The sequence below is a fragment of the Rhipicephalus sanguineus genome, chromosome 10 (genome assembly GCF_013339695.2).
Source record: "Rhipicephalus sanguineus isolate Rsan-2018 chromosome 10, BIME_Rsan_1.4, whole genome shotgun sequence".
Lineage (NCBI taxonomy): Eukaryota > Metazoa > Arthropoda > Arachnida > Ixodida > Ixodidae > Rhipicephalus > Rhipicephalus sanguineus.
This window is the reverse complement of record NC_051185.1, coordinates 69,193,736-69,219,858: the sequence shown is the minus strand read 5'-3', so window position 1 is coordinate 69,219,858 and position 26,123 is coordinate 69,193,736. Positions and strand designations below refer to the sequence as shown.

The following is a 26,123-nucleotide window of genomic DNA, read 5'->3' as shown; positions in this document are numbered from 1 at the left end:
GTGCAAATTTTGGTCTACACCAAGTTAAGGAGGCGATCATGAGAGCACCCAGACGTAGGCGGCTAGATAGATAGATAGATAGATAGATAGATAGATAGATAGATACGTAGATAGAAACGCTCAAAGTGCCAGAGGTTCGCTAAGAAATGCTTCGCATTTAAAACATGATATAAAAGAAAAGGCCGATCAAAAAAAAAAAAAAAGGTTAGGCGGACCTACATCGCCCTACTTAATCCCCCTCGCGCAAACGCGCGAGGGGGAGACAGAAAGTTAGGTGGGCAGATGAGATTAAGAAGTTTGCGGGTGTAACGTGGCAGCAGCAAGCACAGGACCGGTTTGATTGGCGGAACATGCGAGAGGCCTTTGCCCGGCAGTGGGCGTAGACAGGCTGTGATGGTGATGAAATGTATTTTAGTAATTATCATATAAATCTGAAGGAAGTAAAGTAGACGAAAAAACAACCTGCCCCCGGTAGGAACAGAACCTGCAACCTTCGGATAACGCGCCAGAACGCGTTAGCCGAAGGTTTCGAGTATGGACACCATCACCATGCGTTGGCACATAACAGTGGACTAAAAACTGTACGTTTCCTAATCGGCGTCCAGATTTAAGTGATTCTGCCGATAGATATCGACGTATTTCTCGAAACCTGGTGTCAATCCCCTTCAGAAACGGCCCACACATGAGTTAGACGAAAGGCTTTCTTGCAATTTGCAACGTTAGCTGAAATTTTTGAATAAAACCCATATTTATAAAAATTAGCGCAGCTTGCTCTAAGTCGCGCAAGGCTGGGTCACGGCAGAGCTGGCGGGAACCTAGCCGGTCCTGGCTTGGCTACAACTTTACCCTCTCAAATCTCTCTTTCCCACTAGTTGCTATACTATACTACACACTGCTATACTTGCTGTATTTTTTTCTTTCTTTTCATGTGTCTCTTTCTTTCAATTTCTTCCTCTGTCTATTTTTTCTCTGTCTTTTTATATTTTCTCTCTTTCTTGCTTTTATTTCTCTCAATTTTTCTCTTTCCCTTTCTTTGCATCTCTCTCTCTCTGTAGTCGTCCTCTCGCCTTCATCCTTTATTGCGATAGCAATTATATGGACAGTCTCAACGGTTTTTTGCCGTCGCCGTCATGTCCCGTATGAAGTCCAAACTGATAAGATCCCCCCGCGCATCGTACGTTCTTACCGCGGGTAAAAGCGCGCGAGCAGGGGCGACGAACGCGGCCGCAGCACAGATCAGACGAGCCGGCCCATTTCCATCGCTCGGAGGGGGCATGCAATAACACCACCCCGCTCGGGAGGCCTCCGTCGAAGCAGACAGGAAACGTCCCGCCCTTCTTTAGCAACTTTGAGCTTTGAATCTAAGGGCGCGGTCGCGATCACTGGCGCGCGCTATCTCGACAGCCATCACAGCGGGCGGCTCGTATACCCTAATGCGTGCTGCGTTCTCAACGCAGTGACTATGCGGAGAGCATCTCTCCTTGGAGCGGCCGTATTTTCTTACACCAGCATTTTGTAGTTACGCAAGATCGGATACAAAACAGTTAGCTGTCAGCCTCACTTCGTATAACACTACAATTGGTTGCTATTGCATTCATTGCTTCGCCTTTGCGGTGAAACTGACTTTTTTCTCTTCACCCCTTTTTTCAATCTGTTTCTCTCCTTTTTATCTTTTTCTCTCTCTCTCTGTACTTGTTCTTCAATCCTCCATTCCCTCCTCCTCACCCTCACTTCCGTTTGCCACCCCCTTGCTATGCTATAATATACTCTGCTAGCGTGCCTGGATAGCCGATGGGGTTACGACGCTCGCCTTCGGATGGTGCGCTCGCGGGTTCGAATCTCGCTTCGCTAGGGAATTTTTTCGCCAGAAATTTCTGTCTTTCTTTTTCTTACTATCTCTTTCTTTTTTTCATTCGCTCTCTCTTTCTTTTTCTGTACTCGTTTTCTCGCCCATCAGAGCTAGTGCATCCCATGCTGGACAAATCAGCACACATGTTCTCGGAGCGAAGCAGAAGATGAAGAAGAGGGCGAAGAGTGCGCGTGCCATTTCATGATGATGATAATTTTCTATCTACGACACACGACAAACATAGAGCATAACGGCTGTCCTGTAAAAACAAAATGGTCGCCACGGCAAAAAGCGACCCATACCCCCACACCCCTAGTTACTGTTCTCAATTTACACCACTGCATGGTGCGCATCGTACATTCTTAAAGGGGATCAGCACAATGATCATACCTCTGTATATATTGTGCTCCTATAGGAAATTTTGCGTTAAAGTATACGAAGAACGAAGGTCGCTTCGCTCGCTGCAGCGGCCGCACATTCTTACGCCAGTTTTTTGTTGCGTTACGCCAGGTCGGATGCTAAAGGAGTGAGTTGCTAGCCTTTATAACATTTCAATTTGTTGCTATCGCATGCATTGATTGGCCATTGCGGCGAAACTGCGACTTGTTTTTGAACACTGTTAAGTACTGTACAGGTCCGGCACATCGAAACGCATTGCTGTTTTAATGCGATAGCGTTAGAGAGCTCGTTTCTCAGAAATTCCGCCGTCGGCGTCGGTGACGGCGTCGTTTGTGAGCGAAAAATCGTCCGTTACCGGAAATCGAGAACGATGCAAATAAAATAAACAATAAAAATCTTCGGTCACATTGAGGATCGAACCAGGGCCGTTTGCGTGGCAAGCAGGTGTCCTACCACGAAGGCACGATGTTTTTGTTTTCTTTATTGTTACTTGCAACTGCTTCGAAAAAAAAACACTACACAAATGCCATGTAGTGGAAGGAGTCTCCTTAACGCATTTTGTTCGGCAGGTGTCACGACGAAAATGAGCCCATTCAGCGATTTGTAGGCGCAATGGCGAGGCCATTAAACTACGTTTTTTGCGCGACGCCATGCTTCGAAAAAAGCCGGGATAGTGCACCCATCGCCGCTAAAAGCAAACACACACGAAATTTCAAATAGCTCCAAAAATGGACAACTATGTCCATCAAGCGGAAAACATATCAAGCAAACAGCAAACGGTAGATAATGTGCTGCCATCTGTGAGGCATTGTGAGAAACATGTCTCGACTGTAGCACAGGGCAGTGCTTTAGATCGAAAACCTCTACCATTACTATGATACATCGCGCGCGCGTGTGCGTGTATCTGTGTGCGTGTGTGTGTAACAAGACACATTAATAAGTATGCACTTAGTGGTTGAAGTGCGCTCTAGGGGCCGGATTTCGCTATCGCGTTCAACTCTTAAAGGCGAAGCTTAAGGGTCCCCCAATTTTTTTATTAATGTATTATCGTGAAAGCGCGTTAGTAGGCCGGGATTTGGCTCCGCAGCCACGCATGTACATTGTTCTACAAGTACACATGAATGAGTGAATTCCAGAAGAAAGGACTGCGGAAGTTTAAGAAGAGAAGATGAATCTCAGCACCTTCGTTCCTTAGGCAACGTGCACTTCTATACGGTTCTTTTTTTTTTTTTTTTTTACAAACACGGAAACTGCTCTTATACGATATCGTCATTCCCAGGCATGGCAGTGACGATTCGATTTTTCGCCGCCATATAGGAAACAGCCACGAGACGCGCCGTACCTGCAAGCGTTTTTGTAGTCTCCATGGAATCTGCCCCACAATGTGGGTCCGTAGTCTCTGAAGCACTCAGCGATTGACTCTGGATAGCACTCGTACCGTGGTGGTCCTGCATTGTGGAAGACAGAAAAAATCACGCCATATCCACGAAGTGAATGATGATTGAGGAGCTGGCTCGGAGAAGATCGGGAAAACCCGCAAATCTTCCATACAAGTCCTCTACCATCATATGAAGACGTGACACACGTTGTTATATATACATATATACACAGTGTTATATATATATATATGCTATATGTGGTTTTGCCTGCGTTAATGTCATCATCAAGGCGCTCGAAAAACAAGAAGACTTCTCTTTCGCGCAAGCGTGCGCATGCTACAGTTGGATATGCTAATGTGGCTTTGCCTGAGTCAATATCATCATCAAGGCGCTCGAAGAACAAGAGGAAGAAGACTTCTCTTTCGCGCGAGCTGCGCCTGTAGCGGTCGCCTCTGCAACTAAGGTTACGCTTACGGCGCGGGACTTTGCCCCAACTTAAAGAACCTGGCGAGCCAGCTCCAATCATGTGCAAGAAACTGCATCACGCGTGTAAGTAGTGTGCAGATGCCATCTGAAGTTGCCACGCGGAGTGTCCCAAATGGACGAAAATTTCTTATTTAAACCAGTAGCGTCATCATGCGAACAAAGTTATTCTGCGTTACAGCCATAAGACCCCAGACATACTACACCAGCTTCTGTCGGCACGACGAGGTAGGCGTCACAAGTCATCAGAGCCAGGCGTGAGTTACGGGAAGGCAAGGGTCTTTTAAATCGAATGCATTAGACGCATCGCGAAACGCGAAAAGTGGCGTCGGCGTCAACATGAACGGTTCCAAAAACTCGCAGACTGCTAAAATTTGTGGTGCCACCATGACGTCTCTACGACGTCACATAACATGACGTGACATAATGGCATCATCGCATGACAACTCCGCTTGATGAAACGTGGGCCGATCCCGAAGGAGTGACACCACGTGAGGTGCAGAAAGGTTCAGGGAGGTGGGGGGTGGGGAGAGGGGGCATGATCAATACTGAGGGAAAAAAAACTATTATAACAGTAAGATGGCTTTCGCCTTCAAGTCGTCTTATGCATATGGGACCATGCGATTTGCCTCTTGCTTTTCGCAACCCCTCTTTTGCGTGACGTAGGTGATTGCATGCTTCTGGAATGCGTTTCACCCGAAGCTTCGCCACGAATCGACGCATCCGTGATCATGCGTTCACCAACGCAATGCATATACTGACAGTGCACTTAGTTGGGCCAGTTGGCTCTGCATGTCGGTGAGGCGGATGCGCTTGAAAGACGAGGACGAAGATCAATCTCTGCGCACTGTGTGTCCCGTCTCTTCTCATCCACTTCATCGGCATATACACCTTTTCAAATTCTCACGCCAGGGAGGCGCCATATTAAAATGCGCGCCGTCTAACGTGCAAGATTGGCGAAATCGCCATCTTGGGCTGCGCGTACTCGAACCGGCGCGCTATCTGTTGGTGTGAGGTCCCTGCTAAAGCCTGTGTTTGCTGATTTTTCGTTTCTTTAAGCTGTTTTGCTTGGTATCGTCGCTGCCATTGACTTATTCGTCGCTGTCTGAACCGTTCAGCGGCGCGCATTCGCCCGTGCGTCTGTGAACGGCATTGCGTCTGTGCGTCTGTGAATTAGCTCCGCGTCTGTGAACGGCAGTGCTTCGTCGTCGGCACCAGTAGCAGCCAGCATAGTACCAGGTCGATCACGGCGTGAAGTGCTAATAATCGGTAACTAGAGCGTTCTTGCAGCTGTCTACCGCTTTCCTTTATTGGCGTACTAAATGTCTACGGATTATCCATCAGTTTCAAACCTCCGCGCATACTCGTTCGCGGCGCGTAAGTTTATCAGCTGTAAACTGCAAACACCGCACAATCCTTCTTCACAGATACAGTTGACCTACATTCACCCCGACGACGTCGAAGACTAGGTCGAGGAGACCTGTGAGTGGCCAGAAATACCGCGAGCGAACATTGTTTATATCTCGTTGAGGCGAATGCGCGGGGTCTTCGCCAGGTGTGCAACTACGAGGCACTGGAGTCGCGCAGCTACGTGCAGTTTGATCGTTTGACTGTGTGGGTCAGTCGCTGGCGCACAATGTGAAGGAAAAAGTCGTGCTGGTGAAGGGGAATGTGACACCGTCGTAAGCCGTGAACAGTAGGCCCCATCGTGCGTGGGTTTCCGCGAGGCCGTCCGCTGAAGTACGGCGCGCGCAGGCTGCACATGCGTAACCGGACAAGGCGGAGTTTGCAGCCGTGTCGGCCGCTGTGTTATGGACGATATGAAGTGTGAATCCGCAACATTCTCACGAGTTAGTAGGTGAGTCATCAGTGGCTTGCGTACCTTTCTTTCCTATCTAGGATTCTGCTTGGGAACGTTGTTCTCGTCGTTTTTCTTGCCGCCAACGAAATACCGGGAACAGAGGCGTGACCAGGGCGACACGCGCAAGTTCTTACTATTTAGTGAAGCCACCCACTGCTGCCGCAATTCAGGCGACGAAGGAAAACGATGCAGCGCGAACATGCCACGCTTGCACTCATCGCGTGGCGTACATGCGCTGCCGACACACGATTGTACCTTAAATATTTCTCTTCCGCTGCTTGTTCGTTCACCCGTACACGACACAGTGATGACCAGATGACTTGCTATGCGAATGCAGTAAATTTTCTGCCATGGTAGTCACTTCGTATCGGACACAGGCGCACAACACAGTCACACAAACGCGTACCGAAGCAACACACACACAGCACTGGCGCAGCCCAAAGCACGGAAGTTTTTCCGATTTACCGACGCCACCCATTTCTTCTGCAATTCCGGCGACGATGGAAAGTGATACAGCGAGAACATGTCACACTTGCAATCCTCGCGCGGCGTGCTGTGCTGCGGGCACACAATCACGCCTAAAATGTTCCTTTTCCGCTGATTGTTCGTGCACCCGTGCACGACACAGTGATGGCCGGACGATCGGTTCTTTGAATACGCACCATTTCCGGCCATGACAATCGCATTTTATCGCAAAGAAGGGCCTAATTCACACACAATATCCAAGCGTACCAAGCGTACAGATACAACATGCGCAGCCCAAAGCGCGATGGCAACACTGAAAACATACCCTCGACCCCTGCCGCGCACTGGTGCGAGCATGGGTGCGAGGGTGCTCCTGTGAAAAGGTGTATACTGAACGAGCCAACCGAACTCTGGCAATGTTATCTGAGACCGGAAGCGTCATTCGCGCGTCAGGACAGGAACGCGATTGCATATGACGTACGCAAGTCCACGCAAGACAAAGGCGGGATTTCATCAGCACTTCACCTTGGCCAGTAGTGACCGTCGCAGCGTGTTTAAAAACATGTTTTAACAAGACTATTTAGAAACAGTCGATACCTTGTTTTCTTTGTTTTACTATTATTTACTACGATTGTCACGAATGTATTGCTCCGGGGTAAAATGATAATAATAATATCTGGGGTTTAACATCCCAAAATCACTTGACACGAGAGACACCGTAGTGGAGGGCTCCGGAAATTTAGACCACCTGGGGTTCTCTAACGTGCACCTACATCTAAGTACACGGGCCTCAAATATTTTCGCCTCCATCGAAAATGCAGCCGCCGCGGCCGGGATTCGATTCCGTGACCTTCGGGTCAGCAATCGAGTGCCATAACCACTAGACCACCGTGGCGGAGCCCGGCGTAGATTGAATGCTAATTGGACACAGACTTAAGAGAGATGAAGACAGTTTATAGAACACAAACGTTACAAAATTATATAGGAAATTATGGTGCTCATATAGAGATATATATAACTCCATTTTTTGCCAATCTCCCACTATTGGTGCGAGCCACAGTTCATAGGTTAAGGGCTATGTTTGTGCTAGAAATGCAGGGCTCCTTTCTAAACTTGCGTGGTTTCATCGTAGCAATATACTACTAATATCAGCAATATAACACAGCAAGTTAGGCGGACAGTCGAGATTAAGAAGTTTGCGGGGGCAACATTGTATCAGCTAGCACATGACAGGTTAATTGGGATAATATGGAAGAGGCCTCTGCCTTGCAGTGGGCGTAGTTAGGCTTATCATCATAATTACGGTATTATTATTATTATTATTATTATTATTATTATTATTATTATTATTATTATTATTATTATTATTATTATTATTATTATTGTACTGGAAATAATGGGTAGTGGGGATCTGGCTTGGAAGGAGAAGACGACGACGAGATTATTCATAAAAGCTACGTTTCGGTGTTGTCCCGATTGTCATCTCTCGCTGCTCGGCTCTACCATCTGAGGGCTTGGTCACCCAGAACGCCTCGTGACATTTGGTGGAGCTGCGGGTTACTTCCAGACCTGGAACTCCGAAACCGGACGATCCCTCCCTTGCCAACCATGCCTGACGATGCTGGGCAGAGCACTATTCCCCAGGCGTCACCTGCAGTCGTCTGTTCAGGTACGCCACGCCAACGAGACCCTCCCATCTTCAGTGGAGCTGAAGATCAAGACGTGGACTATTGGTTGTCATTGTACGACAAAGTCAGCGTCTCTAATAAATGGAATGACGCGGATAAACTCAGCTTCGTCAGCTTCTACCTCTCCGGAGTCGCCAACGTTTGGTTCCACAACCACGAATCAGAGTTTCCCACCTGGACAGCATTCAAAGCTAGACTTCAAGAAGTATTCGGTCGCCCCGCCGTCCGCAAGCTTCGGGCTGAGCAACAGCTGCGCAGTCGTGCTCAACAAAAAGGTGAAAACTTCACCAGCTACATAGAAGATGTAGTTGACATTTGCCGGCGCATTAACCCGTCCATGACCGAAGACGAGAAGATAAGGAATATCCTGAAAGGCATAGAGGACGACGCCTTCCAAATGCTCTTGGCGAAAAACCCACAGACGGTCAACGAAGTGATTACACTATGCCAGAGCTACGAAGAACTGCGCAAACAACGGCTTTCCACACGACGAGCTCTAATACCAGACGGCACGCTTTCGGCTTTAACAAACAGTTCATGTGCTGTTGCTTCCGACTCGTCGTTCCTCGACCAGGTCAAGCAATTTGTTCGGGAAGAAGTCGCGCGCCAGCTGTCTCTTCTGCCAGCCGCCCAAGCGTCTGAATCGCTCCTGACTCCCGAGATCCGTCAGGTCATACACGAACAAGTCGCAGGCATCGTACCACTTGCTCATCAGCCGGCTCCAGTGACAGCTCCGCTTACGTACGCTGCAGCCGCCGCCAAGCCGAGGCCGCCGTCTGCGGCTGTGCAATACGCACCTACGCCCACCTTCTCTTCACCTTTACCCGCGACCGCAAACTATACGCCGACAAGAAACTACGGTCCACCAACGCAGCCCCTTCACCCGGCTCGGCAATACCTCGCTGAATCTGCGGCCCCTGTTTTCAATCCGTGGCGCACCCAAGACAACCGGCCCATCTGTTTCTCATGCGGATGTGCTGGCCATGTAGCACGATTCTGCCGCCGCCGTGCTTGGTATTCCGGCTCTGCACGACCACAAAGCAATGGTCCGGACTACACTTACCGTTCGGCTCCTGCCGGTCCACACTTCGACGCCGCGCCTTCTTCCCGAGGCTACAGTACTCGTCGGTCTCCATCTCCTCGTCGACGTTCTCTGTCTCCCCTCATCCGCCGACCTGAAGCTGTCCACGAGGAAAACTGAATGACGCAGTTCCGGAGGCAAGAACTGCGATATCAGCGAACTGCGCAAGTCCTCATTTATTCCCGACCAATGTAATTGTCGTTTTTGCCGAAGGTATTGCCGTTCATGCGCTTGTCGATACGGGAGCAGCGGTGTCAGTTATTTCTGACCAGCTTCGTCTTAAGCTCAGAAAAGTCACGACGCCGTTTTCTGCGATTTCGCTACGTACAGCAAGCGCCGAGCCGATTGACCCATTGGGAGCGTGCACCGTCCGGGTTTCTATAGACGATGCCCTGTACCACATCGAGTTTGTCGTTCTGCCTCGCTGCTCTCATGCCATGATTTTAGGCTGGAACTTCCTGTCATCTCATGATGCCGTTATCGATTGCACCCGTGCTGAACTTTCGCTGTCTCCATTCGGCGGCAACATTTTCGAAGATTCCTCCGGCGCCTCTTCTCGGGTGTTAGTCGCCAGCGACACCGACGTTCCTCCTTTCTCTTCCACACTTGTACCCGTATCCTGCGCTGCATTTTCGGACTCCACAGTTCTTTTCACACCGTCGAAGCTTGCTACTCACCGTCATCCTTTCTTGCTCCCTTTTGCCCTTCTTACCGTTCGACAGGGTGTCAGCGCTCTTTATGTTGTGAACATGTTTTCTTGTCCTGCTACCTTGCACCACGCTGAGTGTCTCGGTCATGCTGACGAACTTGACCAAAGCTTTGTTTATACTGTGCCTGACGACCCGGCTTCTGTCGAGGTTGACGCCGTCGGCGTTGACGCTACTCCTGCGGAGCCGTCTCGTGAAGTCACGTTTTCTCGGTGCATTGACCCCAACCTCACTACGAGTCAGCACGCCCAGATTGTGGCCCTCCTTAACCGCTTTCGGACATCATTCGACCTACAACAAGCTCGTTTAGGCCGCACTTCCACAGTTGTCCACCACATCGACACCGGAGACCATGCGCCATTGCGCCAACGGCCGTATCGTGTGTCAGCAACGGAGCGCCGCGTCATCGACGAGCACGTAGGCGACATGCTCAAACGCGGCGTCATACAACCTTCGAACAGTCCCTGGGCCTCTCCTGTAGTGCTGGTCAGGAAGAAGGATGGCACCATTCGGTTTTGTGTAGACTACCGTCGACTCAACAAGATAACCCGTAAGGATGTTTATCCTCTACCACGTATTGACGACGCGCTAGACTGCCTCCAAGGCTCCGAATTCTTCTCGTCCATCGACTTACGGTCCGGATACTGGCAGGTCCCGGTGGCTGAGACAGACCGCCCGAAGACTGCGTTCGTCACCCCTGACGGTTTATATGAGTTTACCGTCATGCCCTTCGGTCTGTGCAATGCGCCTGCAACGTTTGAAAGAATGATGGATAACATTCTACGCGGACTTAAGTGGCAGATCTGCCTTTGTTATCTCGACGACATTGTCATCTTTTCACCGGACTTTCAATCCCATCTACTTCGACTTGAACGCGTCCTGACATGCATCGCCAACGCGGGCCTCCAGCTCAATTTGAAGAAGTGTCGCTTTGCAGCTCGGCAGCTAGTCATTCTCGGCCATGTCGTGTCAAAAGATGGGGTGCTCCCTGATCCGTCCAAACTTCAAGCTGTCGCTGAGTTCCCGCGGCCAAAGACCTTGAAAGAACTTCGCAGCTTCATCGGGTTAAGCTCGTACTTTCGCCGCTTCATCCGCAATTTCGCGACCATCATAGACCCTTTGACAAAGCTTCTTCGTGCGGACCACAACCTTTCAACCTGGTCACCAAGTTGCGAGGCCGCGTTTAATACGCTGCGTCATCTCCTGACCTCTCCTCCGATCCTACGGCATTTCGACCCCAGCGCTCCGACAGAAGTTCACACGGACGCCAGCGGTGTCGGCCTTGGCGCCGTTCTTGCCCAACGAAAGGCTGGCTTCGATGAGTATGTCGTTGCTTTCGCCAGTCGCGCACTCACGAAGGCTGAATCCAACTATTCTGTAACAGAAAAAGAATGCTTGGCTATAATTTGGGCCATAACTAAATTCCGACCTTATCTCTACGGCCGCCCATTTGACGTGATAACCGACCACCATTCCCTGTGCTGGCTTTCTTCTTTAAAGGAACCTTCCGGTCGTCTAGCTCGATGGGCGCTTCGACTCCAAGAGTACAACATTCGAGTACTCTACCGTTCCGGCCGAAAACACTCCGACGCAGATGCCTTGTCTCGCTCTCCTCTACATAGCGAGACTAATTCACCTAACGTGCCGTTATCGGCGTCGTCCATATCTGCAACGAACATGCCTTTGGAGCAGAAGAAGGACCCATGGATTGTTTCTCTGCTAAACTTCCTGCAACACCAATCGGCACTCCCCGTCAGCCGTGCATTACGTCGCCAAGCACACCACTTTTCCGTTCGCGATGGGCTGTTATACCGCCGTAACTACCTCCAGGACGGTCGCAAATGGTTACTTGTAGTCCCTCGGCATCTCCGTTCGGATCTCTGTGCGGCGTTTCACGATGATCCACAGTGCGCGCATGCAGGGGTACTCAAAACTTACACACGCCTCCGCCTTCGTTATTATTGGCGTGGGATGTACAGATTCGTCCGTCATTATGTACTCTCATGCCTCGCGTGCCAACGCCGCAAAGATCCTCCTCGTCGTTCAGCTGCGGCCGCTGCAACCTCTGCCTTGCCCAGGACGTGCATTTGATCGCGTAGGCGTCGATCTCTATGGCCCTCTACCAAGCACTTCAGACGGCAACCGCTGGGTTATCGTGGCCATCGACCATCTTACGCGTTATGCGGAAACTTCACCTTTGCCCAGCGCCTCTGCGCGTGATGTTGCCTCGTTTCTTCTGCGCCACATCATACTTCGCCATGGAGCCCCAAGAGAATTACTCAGTGATAGAGGGCGTGTATTTCTATCCGACGTCATAGAAGCTCTTCTCAAAGAATGCCGTATCATTCACCGTACAACAACTGCGTATCACCCGCAGACTAATGGGATGGCTGAGCGCTTCAATCGCACTCTTGGTGACATGATGGCCATGTACGTCGCATCTGACCATAGCAATTGGGACCATGTTCTCCCATTTGTCACATATGCTTATAATACCGCCACGCAGGCCACCACAGGATTTTCCCCCTTCTTCCTGCTTTATGGGCACGAACCTTCCTCCACCATGGATACAATTCTTCCGTATCGCCCTGATGCCTCGGAATCTACCACCCTGTCCCAGGCTGCTGCACACGCAGAAGAGTGTCGAAAGCTCTCCCGTATGTTGACGTCAGAGGACCAGCAGCGCCAGAAACACCACCGTGATGCCGCGGTCGCGCCTGCATCCTATTCTGCTGGCTCGCTTGTGTGGCTTTGGGTGCCTGCCTCGACCCCTGGGTTGTCCCCGAAACTCATGTCAAACTACCAGGGTCCCTACCGTGTAGTGAACCAAACATCTCCCGTGAACTATATCGTGGAGCCTCTTGAACCACCTTCGGATAAGCGTCGTCGCAACCGCGAAATTGTGCATGTAGAACGTTTAAAGCGTTACTATGATCCCCCTGTGCTATCGTACCCCTAGGTAGCCGGGACGGCTTCTTTTCCCCGGGGGAGATAACTGTACTGGAAATAATGGGTAGTGGGGATCTGGCTTGGAAGGAGAAGACGACGACGAGATTATTCATAAAAGCTACGTTTCGGTGTTGTCCCGATTGTCATCTCTCGCTGCTCGGCTCTACCATCTGAGGGCTTGGTCACCCAGAACGCCTCGTGACATTATTATTATTATTGATGCATTGATTGATTGACTGATTATGTAGACCAGTTTAATCAAGAGACACAACAAATAAATGTGCATAATTTTAGAAATATGGAGCACTACAGCGGAATATATGTTTTATTAACTGACAAGAGGTGGAAAACCATGGTTTGAACGTACATCCCGTCTGAATTCAACCAATCAGTGCTTTACATTCCCATAGCTTATTAAATGTTTTCACGCTAACAAGTTGACGCTTTTAACGTGATAGCGTTAAAGAGCTCGCTTCGCAGAAATTCCGGTCTTGGTGTCGGCAACGGCGTCGTTGGTTGGGAGCGAACAAGCATCATCTCAGTGACCAAAAAATCGAGAAAAGCCCAGATAAAATAAATAACAAAAAAAGTCGTAGTTTCACCGCAAGGGCGAAGCAATGAATGGGATAGCAACAAATTGTGGTGTTTTACGAAGTGAGGCTGGCAGTTAACTGTTTTGTATTCGATCTCGCGTAGCTACAAGACGCTGGTGTCAGAGAATACGGCCGCTCCAGGGAGAGATGCTCTCCGCATAGTCACTGCGCGTTGAGAGCGCAGCGCGTAGAAGGGTATACGAGCGGCCCGCTGTGATGGCTGTCGAGATAGCGCGCCAGCGATCCCGACCGCGCCCTTAGATTCAAAGTTCAAAGTTGCTGCTCGCGCGACACCCACCCCCTTGCGTGTTTTCAGGCTCGTTAAAGACGGGCGGGGCGTTTCCTGTCTGCTTCGACGGCAGGCCTCCCGAGCGGGGTGATGTTATCGCGTACACCCTCTGATATACGGAAATGGGCCGGCTCGTTTGATCTCTGCTTCGGCCGCGTTCGCCGCCCCCGCTCGCACGCTTTTACCCGCGGTGGAACATACAATGCGTAGGGGGATCTTATCATTTTGGACTTCATACCGGAAGGACATGACGGCGACGGCAAAAACCCGTCGAGACTGTCCATATAATTGCTATCGCAATAAAATCTTCGGGTTCGAGTGAGAATCAAACCCAGGCCGTCTGCGTGGCAAGCAAATGTTCTACTGCACAGCCATGCTATTTCTTGGAAACTGCTTCGGGAAAAAGAACTCTATATGAACGTCATGTAGTGGAAGGTGTCTCCTTAACGCGTGTAAAATCTTGGAGGGCGCTTGCGCTTCGGCTTTAGGAGAAGAACGCTATAACCTTCTCAATCCGCCTCTTTCATTTTCCTGTACTGCTCTCTGCCGTTTTGGTAAGCGGCCGGGACAGTAGGTATTGCCAGAAGCAAAGCCTCCGAGATGAAGAGACGTTTCGCTACTTTTCCGCTAGGGGAGAGCGCATGCGCAGGGATGTCGTGAAAAAGGCGGATTGCTAGCCTGTGCTCGGTTCTCAGTACATTCCTCAACCGTGCCATGAGGAAACGAATGACTGCGCGCTTAACATTGGCCGTTTCAAACTCTCCTATAATGCCTTCTGCAAGTACAGTTGTCAAGGGCCCACTACGCCATAATTCTTCCTCTTTCGAATCGGCGTAGGGTCCACTACGCGTCCGTAAGGCAACACGCGAACCTACGCAGCTGCCCACTTTGTTGCTCGGTCATTGGCGGATATTTTAAACCTCCAGAAAAAGGAGGGTGCGCTTGCTCAGGTAGGGGCACTTGCTCGAGATTTTACGGTAGTGTTTTTTTCCGACGCAGTTTCAAGAAATAGCGTGACTGTGTGGTGGAACACCTGCAGACGGCCTGGCTTCGTTTATCACTCGAACCCGAAGATTTTTATTACTTATTTTATTTGCATCTTTCTCGATTTTCCGGTCATGGACAAGACGATTTTTCGCCCACAACCAACGACACCGACACCGGAATTACTGCGAAACGAGCTGTCTAACGCTATCGCGTTAATACTGAGAGGACGTTGGTATATGTGCCCTTAATTGCGGACAAAAAGCAAAGGGTCACCATCGTTAGCACCGTAACTATGAAATTGCATTGGTAATCGTGATGTCGTGGGTTCGACTACGGCTCCGGCGGACACATCTGATTGGGCGGAATGCAAACGAGCAAAAAAATAATTCCGTCTGTGTACGTCACACCTTAGGTGAACGTTGAAGAGCCTCGGGTGGTGAATTTCACGACAACAGAGACCCTAAAAACAATTGCGCAGAGCCGATATTAACGCTGTACTTTCTGATAAGCACAGCTCTGATCACGAGTGTCGTATCGAGTGAAAGCATCTCGAACTTACGCCAGAAATGAGTCACAGAGTGCAGTGCAACATTCTCAGCAGTACACTACAACTTTACAACTTTTGAAAATGATAAAGGTAGGGTAATTATGAGATAAATAGAAACGGGAAACAGAGAAAAGTCACCCCAACAAGTGTAGATACCTTCTTCCGACGCCGACGTGGCCTCCAGAAGTAATCCTATCACGAAGAACAGCGGCACTACGCGATGACATAACGACGCCATAGCTCTTCGCATTGGCGCCGGCACCATCTGTCACGCCCGTTCGGTTCTGAATGCACGCGTGACCTACACCTCGGCTTCGTTATGAACGTGACTGATAACGCCGCGTTGCGAGGACGTGGCAGATTATCGCTTATCTCGCGTACAGAGGAGACATTCGCGCGATATCGCAACCCTCAATGCACTCAAGTTCGCGTCCAGCAGGGAAGTGCGGTAGAATTTTATTTCGCGAATGCGTACGTTCGCGGATGTATTTGTGTTTGTAAGCGTACCTGAATATACGTACAAGCTGCAAGAAAGGAGCGGGGTGAGAGGGGGTGAACATGCGCTCTCTCCTCCGCCATTAGAAAAGCTTATCTGCAATTTCATTCGTGTGTTGCTACATCGACCGAAACTTAACTGTGTCCCGCTAAGTGGGCAGGCATGGAATAGTTCCAAAGTGGTATAGTGCTTCACTGTGCTTGCCTAACGCTGTGCTTCTCTAACGCTTCGTTTCCTGTAAACAGAACTTAGGCGATGGAACGGTTGGAAACGCCTCATGGAACGAAACGAACACGACGGGAGACAGACACGGCGCTAACGACAATTTTTTACGGCGCATGCACTACGTACGGTAGATACCGAAAAAAACAACAAAAAAAAACATTATCAGTGCACACGTACTAAGACAACGTATCGCTGTAGCAGAGTCCTTCAAGGACTCTGGCTGTAGGCAGTGCTGAGTCAAATGTTCGACAGGCACAGGTTTTCATATCGCCGGAGCGATAGCGAATGCACAATTAGCTCCACTTTTACGGCGAAGCAGTTTTAGTTTATCCTGTACTCCGTCGTCGTCGTCGTCGTCGTCGTAGTAGTAGTAGTAGTAGTAGTAGTAGTAGTAGTAGTAGTAGTAGTAGTAGTAGTAGTAGTAGTAGTAGTAGCAGTAGTAGGCATCACTCAGGTCCCGTGACTAGAACGGGGTGAATAAAGAAATAAACATAACGAAATGATGATGATGACTTTCGGTACAAAATGGCGGGAAAGCAATACGCAGTTTCATTTATTGCATTAACTAGAGACTTTCATCAATGACAACAAACCAAGGCAAGGGAATTGGCATTTTCGTTAATTAAATGAATTATATACTTCAACAAAATGCGTTGGCGGGCTAGTTGGTGAGAATCCATATTGCTTTTTTAGCGCAAAAAACGACACCACAAGAAAGAAGACGGAACACAGCGCTACTCTCAACTGACATGGTTTATTGCGTCACTCCACTCTTTATAGCAGCCAGATACCGGTAGGACATGCGCCGTGCACCCTATGCGCACAAACACCACACCTTGGACACCTGAGCGCAATCATGAAAGCGCATCCAAAAAGCAAAATTCAGCAGAAAACAAGGTAATGGACGGCACACTAATGCACTGCGACCCCAATGATTGAATGAAAAAAGCTTCCGATAATTCTCGGGCGGTGGTGTCACGACTCTTCTTTAAGATAGTGGTTAGTCTAAACAAGGCTTGACAATTGCATTTTTTGCAGTGTTGAGCTAAATGTGAGCTTGTACCAGTCGGCAGGGATCGCTCATGTTCTTTAAGGCGCTCATTCACACAGCGGCCTGACTGACCTACATACACTTTGCCACAAGATAGTGGAATCTTGTAGACCACCCCTACGCTGCACTCGACAAACTTCTGGTGTCTCTTTTCACATTGCGGCTTTTTGTTTTCTTTACAAACACGCCTGCACAACATAGACAGTTTCCGGGGGGCAGAAAATACAACCGGGATTTGGTACCTAGTGGCCACATTCTTAAGATTGTGAGCCACTTTATGGCAATACGGCACTACTACTGGCTTCTTCTCTGTGTCGTTTCTACACTTCTGGCGCTTGCCTTTCAGCTTCTGAAGCAAAACTTCAGAGACCGACGTCACAACCACACTTGGGTAACGCGCATCCTGCAACCTTTTTAACTGCGCGTTAAAGCTCTCGTTAGCTGTGTGATGGCACGATTTCATTAATGATGATTCAAGACACATCATGGCAATGGCACGTTGTACAACCTTAGAGTGCGCAGACTCGTATGGCAGAAGACCCTTACGTGCACGCGGCGAGTACATCCAGCAGGCATGACCTGCTTGTAAGGAAAGTTGTAGATCCAGAAACTGCAGTTTACCATCCTTTGTGAGTTCGTGTGTGAAGGTTAAACCCTTGCCGTTGTCCTTGAACAGAGATAAAATATCAGCTACTGCGCCAGAGCCTTCGTGGTTAGTTTGTTTTATCACAACAAGGAAATCGTCAATATATCTAAAAATCTGGACCAGGTCATTGTCTAAAACACTCTTAAGAGCACGGTCGACAAAGGATAAAAAAATATTACAAAGAGCAGGCGCCACACACGAACCAATACACACACCCTTTTTTTGCATAAATAGCTGGTTTTCGAACGAGATAAAAGTTGCGCTTAGATAAAACTCAAGAACGGACAAGAATTTTTCTGAGGACATTCCAGTAGCATTGCGAAAGTCTAACTCTCCGTTTTCTTCGATGCAGGCCATCACACAGCGAAAAAGCTCATTGTGCGGTATCGAATAATATAAATCTTCGACGTCCACAAAAAAAAAGTTGACAACTGAGTGGTTGTCTCTCAGAAAGGAAACAACATCGGAGGAGTTTTTTATGCCGAAAGGATCTTCAATGGTCAGCAGATTCAACTGTTTTTGCAAAAAAACGGCTAACTAAAATCTGCCAACAATTGTTTTCACTGACTATTGTACGGAAAGGCACATCCAATTTGTGCGTCTTAGCAGTGAAAAAAACTTCAAGAGCGAGCACTTTGCATTGTTTGACACCTTTAGCAAGTTTGGTGAGGCCTACGTTATCCAACAAGGAAACTGCTTTGCTTTTTACCGTGTTTCCTTGTTGGATAACGTAGGCCTCACCAAACTTGCTAAAGGTGTCAAACAATGCAAAGTGCTCGCTCTTGAAGTTTTTTTCACTGCTAAGACGCACAAATTGGATGTGCCTTTCCGTACAATAGTCAGTGAAAACAATTGTTGGCAGATTTTAGTTAGCCGTTTTTTTGCAAAAACAGTTGAATCTGCTGACCATTGAAGATCCTTTCGGCATAAAAAACTCCTCCGATGTTGTTTCCTTTCTGAGAGACAACCACTCAGTTGTCAACTTTTTTTTTGTGGACGTCGAAGATTTATATTATTCGATACCGCACAATGAGCTTTTTCGCTGTGTGATGGCCTGCATCGAAGAAAACGGAGAGTTAGACTTTCGCAATGCTACTGGAATGTCCTCAGAAAAATTCTTGTCCGTTCTTGAGTTTTATCTAAGCGCAACTTTTATCTCGTTCGAAAACCAGCTATTTATTCAAAAAAAAGGGTGTGTGTATTGGTTCGTGTGTGGCGCCTGCTCTTTGTAATATTTTTTTATCCTTTGTCGACCGTGCTCTTAAGAGTGTTTTAGACAATGACCTGGTCCAGATTTTTAGATATATTGACGATTTCCTTCTTGTGATAAAACAAACTAACCACGAAGGCTCTGGCGCAGTAGCTGATATTTTATCTCTGTTCAAGGACAACGGCAAGGGTTTAACCTTCACACACGAACTCACAAAGGATGGTAAACTGCAGTTTCTGGATCTACAACTTTCCTTACAAGCAGGTCATGCCTGCTGGATGTACTCGCCGCGTGCACGTAAGGGTCTTCTGCCATACGAGTCTGCGCACTCTAAGGTTGTCAAACGTGCCATTGCCATGATGTGTCTTGAATCATCATTAATGAAATCGTGCCATCACACAGCTAACGAGAGCTTTAACGCGCAGTTAAAAAGGTTGCAGGATGCGCGTTACCCAAGTGTGGTTGTGACGTCGGTCTCTGAAGTTTTGCTTCAGAAGCTGAAAGGCAAGCGCCAGAAGTGTAGAAACGACACAGAGAAGAAGCCAGTAGTAGTGCCGTATTGCCATAAAGTGGCTCACAATCTTAAGAATGTGGCCACTAGGTACCAAATCCCGGTTGTATTTTCTGCCCCCCGGAAACTGTCTATGTTGTGCAGGCGTGTTTGTAAAGAAAACAAAAAGCCGCAATGTGAAAAGAGACACCAGAAGTTTGTCGAGTGCAGCGTAGGGGTGGTCTACAAGATTCCACTCTCTTGTGGCAAAGTGTATGTAGGTCAGTCAGGCCGCTGTGTGAATGAGCGCCTTAAAGAACATGAGCGATCCCTGCCGACTGGTACAAGCTCACATTTAGCTCAACACTGCAAAAAATGCAATTGTCAAGCCTTGTTTAGACTAACCACTATCTTAAAGAAGAGTCGTGACACCACCGCCCGAGAATTATCGGAAGCTTTTTTCATTCAATCATTGGGGTCGCAGTGCATTAGTGTGCCGTCCATTACCTTGTTTTCTGCTGAATTTTGCTTTTTGGATGCGCTTTCATGATTGCGCTCAGGTGTCCAAGGTGTGGTGTTTGTGCGCATAGGGTGCACGGCGCATGTCCTACCGGTATCTGGCTGCTATAAAGAGTGGAGTGACGCAATAAACCATGTCAGTTGAGAGTAGCGCTGCGTTCCGTCTTCTTTCTTGTGGTGTCGTTTTTTGCGCTAAAAAAAGCAATATGAATTATATACTTACATGAATTGTAATAAACCAAGGCGAGGCCCCTGGGCGCGTAAAAGGGTCATGTATATAGATATCAGGGAGCGCATACTCGGCAGGATTCCGGCTCTGCCTGCGGCAAATCGATCGTGACGCAAGGCGTTCGCCGAGACAGTTAAGATCCAAAGTTGGGCTAGTTAGTATCGAGAATAGTATGACACGGTTACTAGCGTCAAAGGAGACGGGGACGAGAAGGTCCCGTGTTTCTTCTTCTCGTCCCCGTCTCCTTTTAGGCCATAGTAACCATGTCGTATCATTCGCCGAAACGTCATTGCATGAGGTCACGTCATTTCGCTTTGTCCTGTCAAGTGTAAGCGCGTATTTCAAATCTAGCGGCGGATTCAGGATAACACGTGATCTCGCTAGCCAATCACATGCACTGCACGTCCCTAGTAGACTGCATTCAGTAAAGAGGGGGTTTGCAACTGCAATTCTGGCAATGACCGGCAGGATGGTAACTGACCGACCCTTTGAGCGAGTACGCATGCTGATGTACAGCCGCGTTCACTTCTTTGTAGAGCGCGCGAGCAGCCGGCTTTGCCCTGCGGGGCGGCACCTTGCGGCTGTTGCGGGCTCTGACGTGGTCTGCTCAGGAGCATGCGCGGCGTCATAGACATGCATATCTGCGCACGTTGCTTTCAACCAGAAATGATGACGGTAAGCGCCTTTTGTTTCACCGGCTGTGCGCACCATCCGAGGTTATCACGCTTTCACGTGACCGCGTATCTCGTAATGGCCACAAAGCGCGCATCGTTTGTTCTCATGTTTGTTCTGAAAGAGCCGAGTGCGAGTTATCGGCCCAAAGGCGTCATTCGTTGGCATCGAGATGCGGCAAGCGCCCTGAGGCCGAGTGCATATTTAATTCAACAACGGCATTCTTCACCTTTGCCACCCTTGCGTATCAGTCTGCATGTCTATTAGGCCGGGCATGCCCCTGGGCACGCCACGTTAGGCCCCGCGACCACCGCAAGGTGTTGCCCCAGCAGAGCAAAGCCGGCTGCTCGCGCGCTCTACACAGACATGGACGAGGCTGTACTCTTTCTTTGGAACATAGCCCAGTTTGGCTAATGTAGCACCGCCTGCAAGTTATAAGGATTCTACAGGGCGTTTTTCTTTAGAAAATAAATGTGTTTATATAGAAATGCTATGACAGTCAGGCAACTGTCGTCTTCGCACGCGAACTCGTGCAACGTCGAGGCGGAAACACTTTGCCGCACCAAATTTTCTATTGAAATGATGAATTAATCGGGCCCCGTGCGCATCGCCTTCTCAACTGCCAGCCTGGCTTCGGTACGCGGTGCATGCCTCAAGCGTACCGTAAGGAAACGAACGACTGTGCGCGTAAAATTTGCCGTTTAAGACTATCCGAGAATGCCTACCGCAAGCACAGTTGTTAAGTGCCCACTACGGCTTAATTCTTCCTTTTGCGAATCAGCGAAGGGCCCACTAGGCGTCCGTAAGGCAACACGCGAACCTACGCAGCTGCTCACTTTGTTGATGCTTTTGCAGCTGGTGATGATTAAACATGATGATTAAATATGCAACGGGTGGGCCTTTAAAACACCCACTCTTTGCGCAATTCTTTGCGCCTTCCTCCGTGTGCACGCCCATGAAGCCTCGCTCGTCTTTTACGGGGCAAATCAGGCGTGAATCAGAAATCTGTTTTTAAAGCGCGAATTAATGAAATAATCTCTGCTAAATAAGCAATGGAACGAACTTACCGCAAATACAAGGAGCCCGGTTGCGGTGGACGTTGGCGCAAACTGCACAGCCGCATCCACCGTCTCAACAAAGATAAGGATTTTTCGCGGAGGTGAACGACAACTAAAATTTATATGAATGGATATACAAGAACAGGCCGTGAAGCAGGAAGGGCCCAGACGCCCCCTGGTGGTTAGTAAGACTGCAACGCTAAGCGGCCTGAATGGTTGCTCTTGACCAGTATTTTTTTTCTATCAAAAGACACAACACTCAAATGTCACAACTCTATAACCACAGAGACTACGAGACGGCTCAGTGAAATTTGACCATCGTCAGCCTGTCTTCGTGCGGCGTCCGTAGCAAGACACGACCTTGCTGCGCTGTGCATCGGTGTTCTTGTCATCTTTGACTTTGTGGAAATAGACAGACGAACGTCGATGCTGGGAGTCCACAAATTCTATATTTTTTCATCCGAAGCCCTTTCGACAGACGCGAACAGGAACAGGCGCAGCCATCTCGTGCTTGGAGTGTCATCGTCGTCTTCTACTGTTCGGATTCTTGTGGCACGTAATAGTGCGCTACAAATTTGCTGCAGTGATTTGAGTTGCTCATGGCTACATGATGGCTGCTTGTGGCGCTTTTATTCTTTTAGTAGTGCGGGTAGTCGCACGTAATATGTCTAATGGTGTCTTCATCGTCGCAGTGTTCATAGACTGCGGTGTCGGCCACCTACACGGTACGCATGCGCATTGGTAAATGCGACACAATACACAGAGACAATCGCTTCAACAAGCGCTCAACAATTTTGACGACCAACCTCTGTCGGAGGAAAAATTCACCGACGATAACGATACTGCCTAATGCGAATTCTGAGCGCAGCTGTTTAGGTGTTTTGATCTTGCGATAAGTTGAGGCGCGACTGCCTCGCCAACCGGGAGACTGCGGTAGGCAGCGTGTGGGCACGTTCCACAACAGCCGCCGCAGACAGACCTCCGTTCATGCAGCGCTTTATTTACATGTATGGCATCGGTGTACGCCCTCGTCGCATACTGTAGTGCGAACCTCATCGGCGATCGCACGACGGTGCGCACTACTGTGGCGCCGCCCGGTACCTGTCGTCTCGGCACTGTCGTTCCCTCCTCCTCGCGCTCTCCTCGTTATCGCCGTTTTTCATCCTCCGCTGCGCTCCTCGTTCGCTTTCTTTCGTCCTCGTTCGCTCTGCCGGTTACGACGACGCCGACGCCGCTCAACGCAGGAACTGGCGCCTAAGAGCTGCGCTCTAAAACTTGTTTTTTATGGGCGAACTTGTGCCCAGAAAACTAGATGTAAAATCTAAGAGCCCTCTAGAGCGTTCCACACACAAAGTGTCCATTCGACCGACGCACGTCTTCTTCTCTCAAGCCGCGAAGTTGAACCCAATTTCTCGTGCCCGTGCGCGGGAGGCATGCGCTGCGCTGTCTCAAGAAGCGTGAGCAGGCACGAGGCATTGCAGACGCTAACAGAGCGGCTCGCAGCGCTCCGCGTTCACTCTCTTTCGTCCTCCTTCGCTCTATCGGTTACGCCGACAACGGTGACGCCGCTTTCTCTCTGCCCCGCCACCCTCCGAAAGCTTTCTGCACCTAACGTGGTTTTGCATTCCCTCCAGGATCGGAGGCACCTCACCTGGTTGTGCGCCGCCTCCGTGACCGGCCCACCGTTGACCAAGCTACGATGCCATGTGATGACGTCGTCATGTGACTTGACGTCAAAATGACGTCACAGATTTTGGCGGTCGGTGACGTCATGATGACGTGACATGGTGACGTTAACACGTGATAATTTTTTTGCATCACGCGTGTTGACGCCGCCGACGCGGGACGCCGGTCAATTTTCGCGTTTGATGAGGCATTTAAGGCTCTCGCCTTAAAATCTAATGCCAAAGAAAGGACTTAACGTCGCAAAAGAAGGCTGTGCAAGTACTACAGCGCTCTCTACGTTCCACCGATCTGTGTGAACCATAGAGTTTCCTAAAATTTACTAGAGGGGACTCTGGCGCTTCGATCGTTCAGCCACCGTGGGAATGATGGGTAATAAACGGACTTGCCTAGTCTTTGTGCTTGCGGGCTTCGAACGTACTTGTGCCTTTGTTTATTGCTGTGTTTCGGTTTTTCTTTCGAGTAAAAGAATGGATAGTTGTGAACTTCGTGACCAGATTTGAATTAGTGAGCCTAAAAAGGTTAAAGTGGTGAAGTGGAACTGCTGACTTTTGCTGAACTTCGTCTTGCGACTAAGCGGATGCAGGCGACGCGGAGCCAAACGGAGCCGAAAGAATGAAGTTTAGACAAATCCGTGTACTACCCATCATTCCCATGCTGGCTGAAGCGCCATGCGTTGCAGCTCCCATAGACACTAGCGTCAGAGTTCCCTCTAGTAAGTATTGTAGGAAACTCTATGGCGTGAACGACTGACTGGAACGCCCTACCTGTGTGTTCGCTTGCGCGTTCTTTTAGATGCGAAGTATCTTAAGGCGGAGCTCAATCCGGTGGTGGTGGTGGTGTGCGGCGTGACCACCCTTACTGCGCATGCGCATACCCTCCCCACACAATCCTCTCCACTCCCCCTCACCATTCCCCCTCTCCACTCACCCTCTGCCCTTTCCCTCTCCAATTTCACTCTCCCCTTCCCCCTCTCCACTCACCCTCTCCCATTTCCCTCCCCTTTCCCTCTCTCATTTCCCTCTCCACTTCTCCTCTCCCCTCCCCCTTTCCACTCTTCCTCTGAAACGCGGGCTAGACATGCCGAAATTCTCTCCTGCGCAACGCCGCGATGAGCTCGAGCGCATGCGCGTACCCTCCCCTTCTCTCTCCTCTCCTACGCTGTCCCCCTCTCGCCCGCCTGTCGACCGCGTTCCCCGCTCGCCCTGTGAGAATTAACGGCCAGGCTAGATGGAAGATACGACGCGCGTAGCGTCCCTCTTCGCGTTCCACGACGCGAGGTCGGTAGCATGCCCAACGAACGCCAACGGAACGCGATCGTGCAAGTGCTCCGGCTTCGCATCGGCACATGGTCCCCTTTAGCGGGAGATGGTGTAATTTTTCTTTTCTTTTGCTTTTCTTAGTTTAGATCTCTCTTTGTCCTCTTTACAGCCACTGCTTCCCCACCTACGTGTAGGGTCGCAAACAGGTTATTAGTGCCAGGTTGACCTCCCTGTTTTAAATGCGAAGCATTTCTTAGCGAACCTGTGGCACCTTGAGCGTTTCTATCTACGTATCTATCTATCTATCTATCTAGCCGCCTACGTCTGGGTGCTCTCATGATCGCCTCCTTAAGTTGCTGTAGACCCAAACTTGCATGAGAGGGTAAGAGGATTTGACGAATACGACTGCCGGGTCATGACATGAATAACGTTAAAATCCTGTCGCGTACGTCGTCAAACCCTTTCCACTAGACACGTGTGGCACATACCCGTTTACCACGGGCCGCGGTGTACGGGTATGCGCCACAGGTGATTGACAGTTTATATCTACCCAGGAACGGCGAGAACAGACGTTGGTAACTTAAATGCTAGAGCGTTAAGGAAAACCAACATCGGCAGCGTTGACTCAGCGAATGGAAATAATAAAAATTAGGATCCCAGCAGGAATCGAACCCAAGCATTCTGCGTGGCAATCAGGTATTCTACCACTGAGCCATGCCAGGTCTATAAAGTGGCTTTGAAAAACAGCCTACGCAGGCGTAATATCGGTGTCACGTCAATTGTGGTTGTGGTGCTGGCTATCTAATTTTACAAGAAAGCAATAAACACTACATGATACTCCTACGATGTGTACTCCTACGATACAGGCGTCATATCAGATTAACGTCTGTAGTTCCAGTGTTGACTCCTCTTTTATAGCAGTCTAATAAACATTACGTTTGTATTCCTATGATTCAGCAAGCTATATGGAAGCATTGCTCGACCCTGGAGGAATACATTAACGAAAGTTACATATGATATCCACATCACCGCACAGTAAAGTGCACTTCGTCCACCAGAACGACGCAGTGTCCACTTCATTTCTTACGAGGCTGGGCGATGGCCTCATGCTGACCGAGGATGATGCCAGATTAATTGCAGCCGCTTTGTAGACTAGGCTACGTAGGCCACATACGCCCAGGTAATCTACGAATACGACAAACACCATCCACTGAAGTTGGTCTACGTAGCACTATCCAGGCCTACCAGCCTCGACGGCCTATACCTCACCAACACGAAGGGTGGGTACAGGTTCGGACATGTCGC

At 49.4% G+C, this 26,123-nt stretch overlaps 1 protein-coding gene across 1 annotated transcript in view; it reads right to left on the bottom strand.

Moving 5' to 3' along the window:
* LOC119372087 (uncharacterized) overlaps positions 1 to 15,626 on the bottom strand; it is a 32,489-nt gene extending 16,863 nt beyond the window's left edge. The window contains exons 1-2 of the mRNA XM_037642544.2: positions 15,434 to 15,626; positions 3,591 to 3,696 (exon numbers count right to left, since the gene is read on the bottom strand). Of these exons, the coding sequence (XP_037498472.1) occupies positions 3,591 to 3,696; positions 15,434 to 15,542 (215 nt within the window). The 5' untranslated portion in view covers positions 15,543 to 15,626. The remainder of the gene's footprint in view (positions 1 to 3,590; positions 3,697 to 15,433) is intronic.
* Positions 15,627 to 26,123: the final 10,497 nt, after the last annotated feature.